This window comes from Labrus mixtus, chromosome 3, assembly GCF_963584025.1.
Source record: "Labrus mixtus chromosome 3, fLabMix1.1, whole genome shotgun sequence".
NCBI lineage: Eukaryota > Metazoa > Chordata > Actinopteri > Labriformes > Labridae > Labrus > Labrus mixtus.
Window position 1 is genome coordinate 17596483 of NC_083614.1, and position 16089 is coordinate 17612571.

The 16089-nt window shown below is 40.2% G+C and overlaps 3 protein-coding genes across 3 annotated transcripts in view; 2 read left to right on the top strand and 1 right to left on the bottom strand.

The window, feature by feature from the left end:
- Positions 1-14474, bottom strand: part of yjefn3 (YjeF N-terminal domain containing 3) — a 50334-nt gene extending 35860 nt beyond the window's left edge. The window contains exon 1 of the mRNA XM_061033431.1: positions 14084-14474. Coding sequence (XP_060889414.1) covers positions 14084-14145 — 62 coding nt within the window. The 5' untranslated portion in view covers positions 14146-14474. The remainder of the gene's footprint in view (positions 1-14083) is intronic.
- polrmt (polymerase (RNA) mitochondrial (DNA directed)) overlaps positions 1-16089 on the top strand; it is a 511894-nt gene that overhangs the window by 414233 nt on the left and 81572 nt on the right. The window lies entirely within an intron of this gene.
- Positions 1-16089, top strand: part of tmem161a (transmembrane protein 161A) — a 398404-nt gene that overhangs the window by 267835 nt on the left and 114480 nt on the right. The gene's annotated exons all lie outside the window — the stretch shown is intronic.

A 16089-nucleotide genomic window follows, 5' to 3' on the forward strand; every position in this document is an offset into this window, starting at 1 on the left:
TAAGCCAGTGTTGCGGGATTTAATAAAGATAGTTTATTAAGTCACGCAAAAGAAAATTAATAATACTGCTGTTCTTGATATCACTAAAGGGTCAGTAAGACTGAGAGTGTGTTTAATTGCTTTGAGCAGCAGTGGCTCTTAAGAGATAAAGGTTTTGTTGGTAGGGTTCTGCTCTATATTTAAGGCATCTCTACATTGTGAGTTGTCTCAAAGATGTTTTCAAAACAGCCGCTGCTCATTTGCATCAAAAGGAGCCAGTTGAGGTGGTTTGGGCATCTGTTAAGGATGCCTCCTGGACGCCTCCCTTTAGAGGTTTTCCAGGCATGCCCAACTGGGAGGAGACCCCGGACCAGAATACGCTGGAGGGATTATATATCCTGTCTGGCCTGGGAACACCTCAGAATCCCACAGGAGGAGCTGGAAAGTGTTGCTGGGGAGAGGGGAGCGCCTGCTGCCACTGCGACCCGACCTCGGATAAGAGGAAGAAAATGGATGGATGTTTTCAAAATGTCATAACTTACCTGTATCAACCCATATCCACTGGGCTGCGATGTTGTGCACAATACAGCGATGGGATCACAATAATGATAATATTTCAACCCATCTCGTTGCATTCAGCGCAACCTTCCAATTTTTTTTCTAATCATCACAATTATGTTGCTACGTTGTACCGTTCTGCTTTTAGAGCTGATATTGTAAACCAGCAATTTTATGAGGTATAAAACAGAGCGAAACTCAGATGGTTTTAAATAGCCCAACTATAATTAGGCTTTAAACACGCCTTAGTTCTTGACAAAAAAATAATCAATTTCAGAACTTTCTGAATCAATATTGAATTGGGAGAAAGTATATTGCAGTGCGAGGACGCGTCGAGTCGAACAGAATAGATCAACCCGGACAGGACGTTAGACAAGGGAACAGAGCATCCGGTCAATTTCAAAGTAAAACACAATATAGAGACCCCTGATAGTATATTCCATCCCTTTATAAACACTGTTAGCACTTATTGTTCACATTATTCCCGCATGATCTTGTAGTTTTCCTGTGATCTTGCTGCTCATGGCCGGGGTAATGCGTACGCCGTATGACTGAACACAACAGTAGGGCTGACAGAACGCAGACATTTCTGTTCGGTTCGGGCTCATGTTGTCCTAACAGCTTCAACGTTGTTGAGTGCGCTTACATGTCAGAACATTTGCTATTCACCCTAACTGCTAATTTCCATATACTTCCTGAGCGCCACAGTCAGTCGACGTTTCCTGCCACTCTGTCAATGCTTATGTTTTCACTGCGGCCGCTGCTGACCATCTCCGGCACGTGCGAGCAGCTCCACTACGCTCTGCTCTGTTTCTGCGAGTCTATTTTCGACTGAGCTCGCTGCAAGCACACGTCAAGCTTGTGCCCGTCTGACTTAGGAAAAACTATTTGGAAATTGTCAGTTACTGTTCTGTTTATCGAAAACTATAATGGTCAAGGCAATACATTTTCAACCAATCTTTTTTAATCTGTCTGAGCTGCTGTAGGCTATTCTAACTGTTAATAATCCTCAACATTCAAATTAATTAACAAAAGACAAATTTGCCCAGCAGAAAGTATGACGTCATCATAGACTTCTCTCAGCAGCCCCAACTGAAACTGACTTCCAGGGTCCCTGGTCTGTGACCTCACTTCGCACTGTGCACACGCTGCATGAGATGATAAATAATGAGCCTGAACAGTGGATGAACATTCACTTCCAATTGGGTGACTGTGCCTTTTGTGAAGCCAACTTTCTTTCACACTGGGGCCAATTCATTATATTTCTTTAAGGATTGTAATGTTCATTCATTTCTGTTATGTTGTAAAAAATTTGATCGGACTTTCCATTATGTTTCGATGGTACCCTTAACAATGTGTCAAAATCTGTCCCCTCTCTCCCTCCCCCTCATTCAATTCTGAAAGTCAAACAATAATGGCATCTTGGCTCTGCACAAAGCGTCTTCAGAAATCATCTTCAGTCTTGTCAATTTTAGAGCCTCCCACTCTGTTTACCTTTTCCAACAAAGGCAGACCTTTGGGCTTTTTATTTACTAATTACAGTGAGCTGACAGAAAAATCTATCTTGTGCCTCTCTCTGTTTCTGCCTGGTTATCATTGCAGAAATAATCAGAAAAAAAAGCAGACATTCATTTTAGACTGAGAGCGAGAAAAGGCGGACTGGATGGGTTTAAGCTGAGAAAACAGCTGTAAAGGACCAAACTTTAAAAAAACATATACTGTCCAACTTTTAGTACCTTAGCTTCTCTCATTTCCTCTCCCCTCTCCCCTTCCCCTCGATGTGTTTGATCATCTCTCTCGGCGTAAACATATCTCTGATTGTCTGTGGATTCCTTTAGCTCTCCAGGTAGCTGTCTCTTTCGCTGCATGCCTCTCTCAGCATCACCATTAACCTGCTGCCTCACAGGCCACCAGGGAGTCTGTCCATCAAAGCATCCAGGAGGGAAGAATCCTCCCGCACCTCCACTCATTGTCTCATTATAAGTACCAGAGGAAGAAAAATAGATCCTGAAATAGGAAGCCTGGGCTGAGAGACAATCTTGGTTGTTAGGGAAAGGAGACAAAATGCTCAGTGGAGGCTTGTGTTCAGGTGTGAGTAAAGGGAGGATTTGGGGGCAGCTTTGCCTTATATAATAAATGTGCTAAAAATAGCATGAAGCTAATAAACGTGTGCACATTGCTGGCCTCAGTCTCATCTCTCTAAAGCCAATTTTGATTTTGTAATCCATCAGTGAACAGGGAGGACGTGGTAAACAACAACACAGAGCTATTTAAAAAGACAAGCTGAGTCATTTGCATAATCAGAATTTAGTGACAGTGTTCCTTGGATGGGAAACAAAACAGAGGCACAATCAGGATTCTGCAGAGCGAGACAGTGAACCCAATTACTGAGAGTTGGGGAAGCCTTCTTGGCTGCAGGCTCAAAGAAAAAAACCACACCCATGGAGACAATACACACATGAGCAGACAAATACAGAATGTCCCTTTGTTAAGATCGGAAAACAGGATTGCATTAACAGAACAGAAGATTTCCTTCAAGCGCAGGCTTCTTCTGGCTTTTTTGCTTTTTACTGCCAAATTTCATTCTCAACCATGCAAAACAGGAACTGCCCAAAACATAGATATAGCATACAAAAGATAGCTATAGCACAATTGTGTCACAAAAATGGCCCAATAGTGTGTCTTGCGATGAAAATTTGATGAATATGAAACCACAATTTTACATCTCCCCTCCACCAAAGGAATTTAACCGATCACTTGTCTGCGTCTCAGTCAGACAGACACCTTTCTGAGGGTGTAACTTGGTTTCGTTTCTATGACAACTGACACAGAACAGATGTGAGTGACAAGTGGTAATAGCTGAGAGACAAGTGAAGGCTGGACAACAACCCCCTCTGGATCTTATTATCAGTCCATATTATATTTTACTCCCCTCCTTCTCTCTTCTCCTTTCCTCCTTTTATTTTGCTGATTTTCTCCGACTCCCTGCATCGATTTTCCAGTTGAGAGAAGACATAAGGGGAGTCGCTAGTGGGCATCGCTCCCATTCTGTCACCATGAGAACACTATTTTCTCTACTAATATTCCTCCGACCTCAGAATAGCAGTGACCCCGGTGAGCAAGTCGCCCACTGGGATAAAGAGAACAAACCCCTAGAGGAGGAGAAATTAAACTGAAGAGTCTGTTGTGTGAGAAGATACAGTATGTGTCATTTGAGGATCTCATGTCGATTGTAAAGGAGCAGATTGTACTAAAGTAAGAGCCTTGTTGAAAATTATTCAGACTTCAAAACTCTGATGATTTCTATATTTACATCAGCACCAGGGTGAAGCTGAAATTATATAGAGGAGAAAAATTATAGGCCAAGAATCTCCCCTCATCAGCTTCTTTAGGCGTTCTTCCAAGCGTCACCCACAAGAAGAACACCCAAGGCCAAACGGAACTGGAGGGATCTACCAGACGTTTATTAATTTGTTGTTAACAGACACATGAGCATTTTAACCACCAGAATGATATCAATCCTATGGCCTACAGAGTCACATAAAAATGCAGAATCTGAATAGAACTGGATTTTGGTCCCAGAAGTGTTCTGTTATGTGTTTGCAGTCCAAGTACTATTGACTACTACTACTAGTATTGAGTCACCTATCAGCAGGGTTTGTCTGTATGGAAAACAGTCTTATGTGTGGAAAGCAAGAGGGACGGCAATGTCGCAATTTTTGGATGGTTCTTCAGATCTTGTCAGATTTTCTTGTGGCGTGTGGTTTGTGAAGACTGATCCAATCTGCTCTGAAGGCTGCCATGGCTGCACCGAGTTTGAATCACAATTCAAAACATGATTCATATTTAAGATCTGATAAGCCATTGTGTGTGGGTAACCTAAAGTTGCATTCGATCACGAGAAATATTGAGAGATTTCCAGTTTTGAGAGTCTGTACTTTGGTGAACGGAATCTGTCAGAGCATTTTGCTGACTTGGGCCACACACTATAGGACCAAAACGTGTGTGGTCTCCTACATTATAAACATATTTTCCAATTTTAAAATATTTTAACTTGGGCCAAGCTTTAGACAGTTAGTATACTTCTAAAGTTGCTATCAGACTATAGATCATGCACATATACAGTATATCAGTGTTTTAAGTATGCAAACAGTGTCAGAGACAAGGTCTTCTATCATGGTTTCTTCTTATCCACCAGAGCCCTTATGGACAGGCCCAAGTAATAAAAACCCCTATCCAGTGAAAACAATAACAGCAGGCCTCCTGAACAGAACAGGATTTTGTGTTTATGAAACTAAAAAGATATTATTCATTTTGAGCAGCTTCTTTCTTAATTCATTAAACTCCCTCCCTACAACCCCCTAGGCCAGAGAGGACAAATCCGGCTATCGCAAGCACCGCCACAATCAATCTGCCTGCCACTCACTATTGGCTCTTTAAGTTTCTGTGTTTGCCAATTATGTTTTGTGAGATTAGAAATGTTGCACAGGCCACAATTCCGTAAAAACAGATTATTGTAAATGGGGTTAAGTTTAATGTTACGGTAATGGCAACACATTTCTTTTATTCTACTTTATGACACGTAAAACCTATTATTGGTTTGTTAATTATTGATGATATAATTGACGATTGGTACATTTCTAAAAGGGATTAAACACGAGTTATGTTTGAATGGAAATTCCCAGTGTATGCACTGTAGTAGGACTTTCACACTTGCAGAAAACTCCTGAAAAACTCCTGATATTTCAAGGAGTAATAACTACTCGTAGTAACAGCTGAATTTTTCACTCAGACTTCACCCAGAGTTTCTCCTGCCAGACCCCTAGTATTGTTTCCACAGTAAGTCCGAGTGGGCTGATGTGAGAACGAAGCAGGATATTAACCAGAGAATTCTGCTCGAGCAAATAGGTGGGGGGAGTGATGTTTAAATACTGTGACTGGAGTCAGTGCATTGACTGTCTTCCCACGCTAAAATGTTCAGTGGGCCGTGAATGTGTGCCTGGAAAAAAGCTTGAGTAAAAAAAGTCTGTGAATTGCTTTTTAAACACGTTTGTTTTGTTCAGTTTTTTGTGTTTTGTACCGACTGAGGTCCAAACTCAGGAGGAGTTGGTGGTGGCTCCTGAGTCTAGACGAGTTGAGAACCACTGATTTAAATAACAGTTATTAGCATTAAAGAAACACCATTGGTCAACTAGCTCTAGGTTACTTTTGTTGCCTATAGCTTAAGTATTAAAACTCCCGGTCAAAGCAGGTCAAAGCAGTCCTCGTTTTTCTCTTGGGCATTATTAAAATAGACACTATTTTTCACATTTTCCAGCAGATGGATGGCAACATTTTCTCTGAACCACATGAGTAAATCTTCTGCTGTTGTATCAGAGTAGAATCATAGGAGTATAATTACTGCCAAAGATGCTTCAACTTGGTAAATATTAAAGGGTCTAAATATTTAAATTAACGTGATATTTCCTTTCTTTGCAAAATCGTGAAATGTATCATATCTTGTCTAGTCATTTAGGAGAAATTGAGAGGAGACTTATGGTTGTAAAATGAATTTGGCACTATTGGCATGAAGCTATTTTATACCAACGTATAACCCAAATGTATAGGCTGTGAATGCTCTGTTTGTATTAGAAGCGTCATTGGGGAATGAGGAGCATGCGTCCAGAAGGGTGTTGGGATCAAGTGACTGAAATTGGTAGGGCACACAGAGGGCAACATGCTAGTATGACTGAAATTGACAAGTCTGTGATGACAGGTAAGTTATTGACTTGAGGCTAAAAAAAAGATTGAAAATCAAGATGCCAAAACACGGTGTGCTGATGGATGAGCGGCACACATTAGCTCGAGATAAATGTACACTCTAGGGCTCTACATATAATGGCTCCTTGTGACCTTTTTCAAGGACTCATGAAACCAAATTGACAGCGGATGAATATAATATGATTAAAGCTGCCCTACAATCTCAGAATGAAGGAATGTTTGAGCTACATAAGTCTTCCTGATTGACGGTTATGTCCGCTCGCTCCTGACAAGATCTGATGGATTATTCCTGTGTACTTAAGCCACTCACAAGAATGACTGAATGTGTCATTAGAATAATCAGTTCTGCAAAATTAAGACTGGAGCTCATGCTGGATATGGGACACTAATGACTTTCTGAGAAGCATGACAATGAAGATATTATTAAGAGACGTTAAATACAACATGATACACTTTATTGTCCCCTAAGGGAAAGTTGTCTTGGACTCCGATGCTGCATACATATAGCTGCCGCGACACACCAGCCAGGTGTTTGAGATCTTTGTCTTGATTTATTTTCATGACAACACGGGGGACAAAAGGACACACAGAATAAGACACCACATGCTGAAATGAATACAATGACATGAAAATGGAAAAGAATCGTTCATTCAAAAGACCCGTCACTTTGCTTGGATAATAGCATACAGAAGACTTTTATGAAGCCTGTAATATCTGGAGAATTTATAACAGTGGACGTTGCTCAAGTGATGAATCTTATTGTTAAGATGACAGAAAAGCAAGAGCAACAGAAGCACCATACAAAAACAGCAGTTCTTCTCTCTGCTCTCTTGTGCTTGCCTTCTTTCTAAATGATGTTTGCTTAACAAACTGTGAAATGCCAACACAACATGACAAGAAGGTTTAAGTTGGGTAATAATATCATCTACACCTATTAAACAAACTCGCACACTTCCCTACATCATGCACTTCTTACAAATCTGCAATACCTGTAACTTTCTGCTCTTTCTGTTTATTCTATTTGATACTGTCAAAAGTATATTTCATGTATGTGGACTAAGAACAGTTTAAAATCAGTGTTAGTTTTTCAGCTTCCATTTGTCTTGATTACTTTAAAGAATTTAAAATGGCTGTCACAATGAGCTGTAAGGATAAGGCTACTTGCGCATTTTCAAAAGCACATCTTATTTTGATCCTCGTGCACATCATTCATATTGCCATTAATTGTTCATTTCCTTCACTAATTTCATTGCTGAGATCTTAGGAGTAAACAACATCAATCCCAAGCAACACGAGCAGACAGATGATCGAATGATGCAGATGTGTAATAGTTCAGTTGTTCTGAGAGATGTCTTTAAAGTCCTGCAAAATAAAAAGGGTCAGAACAGAACCATTGATTTATGCTGAAGAAGTTAAACTGACGATTTCAATGAAACCGGTACGGTATGTGCTTTTTTCCACTAGTGTTTTTTATAAATATATTATTTTTAAAGGTGACAGACAATGATTTGCCATAAATGAAACTAAAAAAAAGAGCAGAGAAGGGTCAGAAAGATAAATCAAAATAGTAAAGATATAAATTTTTACATTTTAAACAGTTTAATTAATGTTAATTGAGGCACAGTGTGGAGCTGCCAAATGAAATAACAGTCTGTCTCTAATAATAGCCTGGTGTTGTGAGTCAGATGAAAGCTCTTGTCATAACTGTAAGTTTCTCATACTTGGAAATGGCAAAGGGCTCTGAAAGTAGAAATTGAATCACCTTCCTCACTAAGTACAATGAGCCAGCTTCACATTTTGCAGAGTATTGAATTTTAAAACCGATCAAATTTTCTCAACAGATTTTTCTTGTGTATTCAGCTGCCATCCGTTCAATCTGATACTTAATTGAATTAGTCTTACACACATTTCTGTGTAAAGTGGCAAACTCTCACACTGGAAAACCTCCAAGGCCCTCTCTTTTAATCAGTGAGAATGCCTTAATTGTGATGATATGGTTGTGTGTAGACCATAAAAACAAACTCCTTCTCGATTTCGGCTTCAAGCTTGCATCAGGTAGTCAAGGTTTTTAACTGATAATGACATTGTTAAGCCAGGCAGGGTAAACTGTTTAAATAGAGATTGCCTATGGATTTGTGTTACATTTAATGACAGCATTCGTCCCTTTCCAAAGAAACACATTTTGGAGTCCAGAAATTGCTTCTTTCTGCATATACTCACTTTACCAAAGTGTATTATTCTGTCTCAATCACAATTTGTGCTTCATTTTGAAAGCAATGAAGAATACTGCTCTAGCTCTGTGTCTACAATAAGACACCTGAAAGGAGTACGGACCCCTCCGAGCAGCCCTGCACTTTGAACAACTTTTGTGTGTGTGTGCATTAAATAACAATAGTAGCCTGATGAGTCACAGAGTCACAGGAGGGGGGAAGGGGGCACTTGAAGACGAGGTATAAGGAGGACCGGAAGGGCTTGGACAGAGAGAGAGAGAGAGAGAGAGAGAGAGAGAGAGAGAGAGAGAGAGAGAGAGTGGAAAATAGACGATTTCTCACTGTCAAAGTTATCAAAAAATAAATCAGCACTTACAGTTGTTAGAGCTCTGAGGGAGGTAACAAACTCTTGCACATCAAAGTCTCCTACTGTGTCCCTCAACAACACACTCAAGCACACATACCAACACACAGCTACTGGTGAAGCTTAATAACTGACACGTTCTGTACCTATTTCATCTTGTCTTTTAAAAGCACAAATTGGCTCTGCAAGACGGAATCCTAGATGGTCTCTCTCTGCTTCTCATTCGCCTTCATGCATGTGGCTACACACAAACGCACCTCACAAACTTGTTAAAACTGCTGCTCTGTGAAAAGGGCAACTTATTGTATTGAGCTTCTATCCCCCAATTACAATCTGCATTAACCTTTTACTGTGCTCCAGGAGCATAACCATTTTTTTTTGACTGGGGTGTCTCCATTTATAATATCTACCTTAAGCAGAATTAGAATCAGGTGGGGGGTTCTGTCATTACAGTTGCTCTTACACACAATAGAGTAATGTAGAATCAACAATTTAATGTGCAGTATAGAACATTATTACTTGACTGTTTTTAATACTTAATAATAACAGTAATAATGATGACATCCACATTTCATTGGCACCTTAAAAAGCGTGGGTACAAAGTGCTTTGACATACAGCAAAAGCATAAAAAAAACAACAAAGCAAACTTGATTGTGATTGGCCAATAACGCATAGCAACAGTGTGCTATCCCTCGATAGATCACAGGAGAACAAACCATTACTAAGAGAAGCAGACAGTTAGCTCGGGACTCGGCTGATGAACTGTAATCATATCAGTCCACAGAAAGAAGTCTCTTAATTTGATGTTAATGGTCTTTTTACTGTGGGAGGAATAGAAAGGTGCATTACAACGGACGAACAAAGGAAAGAAGACACTAAAACTGTACGCCACGACAGAAATCGACAAAACTGAAGATGGCACGTGAAGTAAACACATAACGAGTGTGAGACAAGACCTGCTCACCCCGTCAGGTTCCATTCCACGATTACAACCTGCTCACTGAACATAATCCCTCACATAGAGTCGTGCACAGATCATTTCACATTAAGATCAATAAAAGACAATCTTATCCAGTTCAGTATCAGCATTGCACACATGGATTATTGAACAAATTGTGGATCGGTTTAGAGTTAGATTGCACAGTTGAAAAGAAATGATAAACAATGGAGAAGTTTACAGTTTACATTACATTAACCATCAAAGTTTACACATTTTAACTGAATCGTTTCATTAAAATCTTCTAAAAACCAACTTATGCCAAAGCTAGGATATTTTTTTTCCTCCTCTGTAAGTGAAATGGTGACATCTAAGGGAGCATTTTCTCTCTCATGTCCTCTAATATCATCTGAAGCCCCTTAAAGAATTCTCAATAGGCCATAATGAGGAGGACACAGTCTTGGCTCAGCCTTCCTCAGATGGCTCTATTGTGTTCTTCATTAACAAGCTGAGTCAGCTGGGTTCAAAGAGGGGGAAAAATGCTGTAAAATCTCAGGTAAAATAAATCACAACCTCACCTGATGATTTATCAATTTATCATCATAAAGAAACTTGTCTCTAGTTTTCTTTTCTTTTCATGAAACTTGAAACTCCGTTTTAATCTTCATCCTGTTTTGCCTCCTTTCTCACCCACTCTCCCCCACACTCACCCGTTTCAAACTGAGCAAAATTGAGAACTCTTACAAGTAATCTGACGTTAAGGGAGAAAAATTATGGCCAAACATTGCACTGCTAGCGAATCATCTCCCCCCTCCATCCTCCGTTTCTGTGTCCACCTCTCTGCTGCCCCGATCATTAAATTCGGCCTATAAATAAATGTCTGAGCTGTCACACAGGAAAATGGGGGCTGTAGACTTGGGAATTGGTGGCAGGGAAGTGAAAGAAGGGAAGCGAGCCAAATGAATAACAATAAGCCCAATATGCATCGTTGCCAAGGCAGGAGAGACATGAAGGCTGAGCAGTTCAAGTCAGACAGCCTGACACTCTGGTAGCAAGTCAGATCGACAGGTAAGGCAGACCAGCAGGTGGAAAGATGACAGACTGAACTATGTCACAGCAGTGGAATATTTCTGTGTGCAGCTGGGTGGGGACTCAGGTGACAGGGCAACAGTGGAAAAGAGTAGTGAAATCGAAACATTGATCAGTGTCAGAAAGAAAGATGCAGATGGAGCGAAGTGTCGAATTATATTCAACACAGCATCAAAGAAGGTATAAGGTTGAAAAGATTTACTCCAAAAAGTGACACAATGTGCAGGCAGGTGTTACACTATTTGTTGAGTCACTCTTGAAAAAAATGCCCCCAAGTACAGTTTCTAAATTCAGAGAGTCTCTGAAATGAATCAGGCTTTGAAGATATTTTCAGTCCTCTCTTGCAGGTTGGAGGATTTTATTTGCTGTTATTTGAAGAATAGTGTGAATACAACATAAGAAAAGTGATAAAGGCAAGAGGGAATATTGATATTTTAGAAACAGAGGGGTAAACTTTCTAGATCATACAGACAAGCCTTTAGAGCATAATCTTACATTTAAAAAGCAATAGGCAAGGATGATGCTTGACACAAGGTCAAGTCATCCCCCGCCTATAAAATCTATTTCACCATTTACAGGTTATCAACCTCCTCAGGCATTTCATCCACTGTACAATATCTGCACTTTAATCAGCTTCTTTTGGCAATTAACATTTACGAGGTTATGGTGGAAATCATTTTTGTTTTCCAGGTATGGGTTGCGGGGGGTTTTTTGTGATAAGGAATTAGTTATTAATTTCCTTTATTGCATTTTATGCATCTTATTTGTTTAATCTGCAGCAGTGTATGACATAAGTTGTGTTTAGCATCTGTTTTTGTCGTATTGCATTATAACAACAGGATTTTCACATAATGAGAATTGCAAGCATCAGCTAAAGAGGTTTCTTCTTGCCTCAAGCAAATCCATTTCTTAAATTTTTTGCTTCGTTACATTATTGAACAGCTTTTTCACAGGGGGTGTCTCTGGGCTCATGTTATCTATCTATCTGTTTGGTTTTTTTGTATTTATCATTTTACTCTTCTAGACTGTAATTTTCTCTTACAGTTTTTTTTGTGTGCACAAAATCCCCAACAAACCTTTGTTGTTAGAAATTAATCTAATTGTCACATGATACACAGGATTCTATCATATTAAAATAATTATGAACACAAAGTTAATTCAAAGAGTGAATAAATCATAAATGAATTACACACAAGGTCACACAGGCACCTTATGTTTACATGCATGCACACATGCATATATACATGTGCTCTGGTAATGATGGTGGCTGTATAATCAGTTACCCATGTAGCAGTATATAGGGGATATAATTGACTGCCTTAATTGACTGGCACCAATCAAGCTGCAGATCTGAGAGTGTGAGGATCGGGGTGAAGCTTCTCAGGTGGTGGTTTATCTGCCCGCCTTTGCTGCTCACATTTCAGCACACATGGAGAAGAATGTAAATGCAGCCAGTGCAAAGGCAGTAACACGTGTTCTTAAAAAAAAAAAAACTCCAATGACTTGGAAACGATTGTTGCATTTAAATAAATATCAGTGTGTGTTATTGTAGACACAGGGGAGTACTAGAAGAGCTACAGTATGCATTATCATTCATATATCTTAAGGCACCATATGAACTCCCACATGCTTAAGTCCCTGCCAGGCTCAGACATTGATGAACATTAACCATCTGTTTGGTTTAATTTAAGTGCATCATCTTGTTTAAACGGCTCTAAATGAAAAAAACCAACAGCAATGTTTCCTTCTAAATGACAACAAAACAAATGTACATCAAAATACCCAGAGACGAGGTCAGCAGGTCATAAATAGTTCATGCATTCACATGATTTTCTTTTCAACATGGAATGCTGTCTTTAAAGGGTTCGTTTTGTTTACCACTGTGTGAGCCTGTGGCTATATGTATCTCTGTGCCAGCCTTCATATTATTTAGTGCTTCACAGAAATAAAAGGTAACATGTGACTTACTCAAAATGTTACAGCACTCGACTGATTTAGCATCGCACTCATGACTCATGACTGATGGTAAAAAAAAAAAAAAGAAAAGAAAGGGATAAAAGTGGATGCTGCAGAACTAGTATGTCATGTAGTCCCTACTTAGAACCATGGTGACTGTAATACCCAAAATGTAACTCATCCTCCCACGGTTCATTCGCAGACTCTAGTTCTGTGATAAAACCGCTCATTTAAGAAGCCTTGCACCTTGAGTTAGCGAAATACAGGTATGCAGCTGTTATCTCTTGGGGTGTTTTTGATACGTTCTCTTTTTTGCAGCATTTTATGTGTCACAATTACATCACGGTGGCTGGAAGCTGTCGATTCTGTGTGCATGTCAGGAAAACAGACACAGTCATTTGAAACCAAATGTGGATCCAAATAAAGTAACCAATATGCACATGTGCTTTGTGTTGATGTGTGTGTCTGTGTAAAAGGTTTGGATGCTCTCATAACAGCTTACTTATATCACGTCAGGCACTTAACAAGTACCACCCTCTTTCTCCCTTAAATTCACATTTTAATGTCTCGGGGATACAGAGGCAGTCATGGTCACACACACACGACAGAGAGAAATTATAAAACATCTCATTCACAGAGATTTAAAATCCTAACATGCTTGGCTTGATAAGTTATATGTAGAGCCTAATTTAACTCGGGCCCTGAAATTCAATAAACACTCTTAATTGTAGTTCAGTCATAAGCGTCTAAGGAGCCATGACAAATGATCTGGCTGGCAAAGCAGAGAGGGAGTTTCTCTGGGTTGGTCAAGGTATATCTGAGGACATCATCCTAACTACTATCGTCATAATCACTTTGAGCATTGAGCATTTGGCAAGAAAGTTGACTTAAACAATTAATAGCTCTTATCATTCCCTCCCCTGAGTCTTTTTCCCAACAGCTTGCTCAGATTCAAACAGGCTGCGAGATGAATGTTAACTACAAGTCCCCTTGAGAGGACTTCTCTTGGGTCCTACGAGAAGATCTAGATGTTGCTGCCTGACTCTCTTGTGCGGTTCTCTTTCCTGCCCCGTTCTTCACTTTGAGAGGATTATGTGAATTTGTGAGGCTGTTAATCAAAATACAAGCTAAAGAGCCCGCCAGCTGGGATGAAGAAGAAGAAACAGAAGACGGATCTAATAGAATAGAAGTGAGGGCATGACATGCAACAGGAGTGAGCAGTTGCCTACCTGAGGTAACGCAGTGGTTCTATGGTTTCAGCCTCTGCCGAGCTGTGGTTCATCTTGTCCATCTTTATTTTTTCACCCAGCGGGACTCGGCAAATACGAGAAAGGATGAGCTGTGCCGCTTGAAAGAAAGCACTTCCGCTCCTTGTGTGTCACTCTGATTCAATAAGCACACTGTCTACCTCAGTGCCTCGGAATAAACTGAGAATCTAAATGGGCTTCCTCCCTATGTCTCTCGCTCGCTCTCTCTCTCTCTCTCTCTCTCTCTCTCTGTGTCTGTGGCTCTTGATTGGTTCAGATAGTGGAAGGTAATTACTGGATGCTACACACACACTCTGTATCTCTGCCTCTCGTCTCTGTCTCTCTCCCACTGTGGAGCCGTCTCTCTCTCTCTCTCTCTCTCTCTCTCTCTCTGTCTCTAATAAAACCATCTGGCTCCGTGGATCAGCTGCAGCTCACCAGGAAAGACAGCCAATTAAGAATCAGCAGGCAGGGTGCTCGCCGGCTGATTGGCTGAGGCTGCTGCGATCAGAGCTGTTCAGTCATCCACGGTGCACCCCCACCACGACCACCCCTCTAAAATTCACACATATTCATGCGTATAGTCGTTGGTGGCGCAAAGAAAAATCCCTTGATGTAGAATCTGGAGCATGCATTACAATGATGAAACACTTGACTGCTCTCTGAATCACAAACACTGACACCTCTCACATGATGGTGGGAGGTAAATGAAGACCACAGCTGAGATAATAACACTACAGGAGCTGAGTGGTGCTACAGTGCAGCAGCAATTTGTAGCTCCAGCACAAATAGATGGAACAGAACCAAAGTGACACCAAAAAGGAGTTGAAGTCATGCATACTCACCATATGGATTTAGGGCAAGCATAGGGGGAGAAAAGCACTCAATCAATGTAAATCTAATGCACATACAAAGAGGGCGGATATGTAGAGTAGTACCGAGGGGAGAACCTGCAGGAGCCAAAGAATGCTCAGAAATGGGTCGTGGTGAGAAACAATAAGTCACTTTCTTCTCTAAAGGTCTCTCTCTTTTCTAGTCTTTGTTCCAGTTGGCTTCGACTACAAAGTTCCTGACCACTTCTTACAACTCAAATAACAGGAACAGGTCTGTGGTCTTATATTATAGATAAGGATGTAGATTCCTGTAAACAGATGTACAAAGATTGAAGATTCAATTCCTGAAAAACAATTTACAATTTTTCCTCCATCATTTTTGACTCATTTTTCAAATACATTCTTAAAGTGCTCTTCACTGTAAGAACATTTGTCACAGCTGTTTGTGAAAAGTCACAAGTCACCCAGAACATTTCATTCCTGTTTCAAAACTGAGTCGTTGTGTCAGTAAATTGGTCAATGCCACCAAAATGAAAATTAGTTTTCTCATTGTGTGAGCCGTATTGAAATGCTACTGCCTTTTCTTCTTCTTTTTAGTCAACCTTGACAGAAAATAATTAAAATCTCTATTTGTGTCTTCATTTTTTTATGACACTGACTGCGTACTGCTCTGTGCAATTATACTGCGCTTTTTAGAATCAGATTTTAATATAAGGTAAAAGTTTACTGGGAAAGATCCATACTCTACAAAACAGCAGTACACATAAAGATTGGTATAGCTGTGTGCAGTAAAACTGTTTATGTAACCTTGTGTTACACTGTATACAGAAAATTCACCTTTGGTCTTTCACGTAAAGTTGTGTGACACCCAAGAATGTCCTAGTTAAATATTTTAGCTGGCTGCTTATTTGCTCATTTAGCAAACACCACAAACATCCCATGTTTGGATATTTCTACGTTTATGACATTTATGAAATATACATGTATGTCTGGGGCGGCAGTAGCTGAGTCTGTAGGGACTTGTGTTGGTAACCTGAGGGTCAACAGCTCAATACCCAGTTGCAGATTGAAATATGGAAGTTGGTCTGGTAGCTGGAGAGGTGACAGGCCACTTCCAGAGTACTGCAGATGTGCCATTGAGCATCCCCCATCATT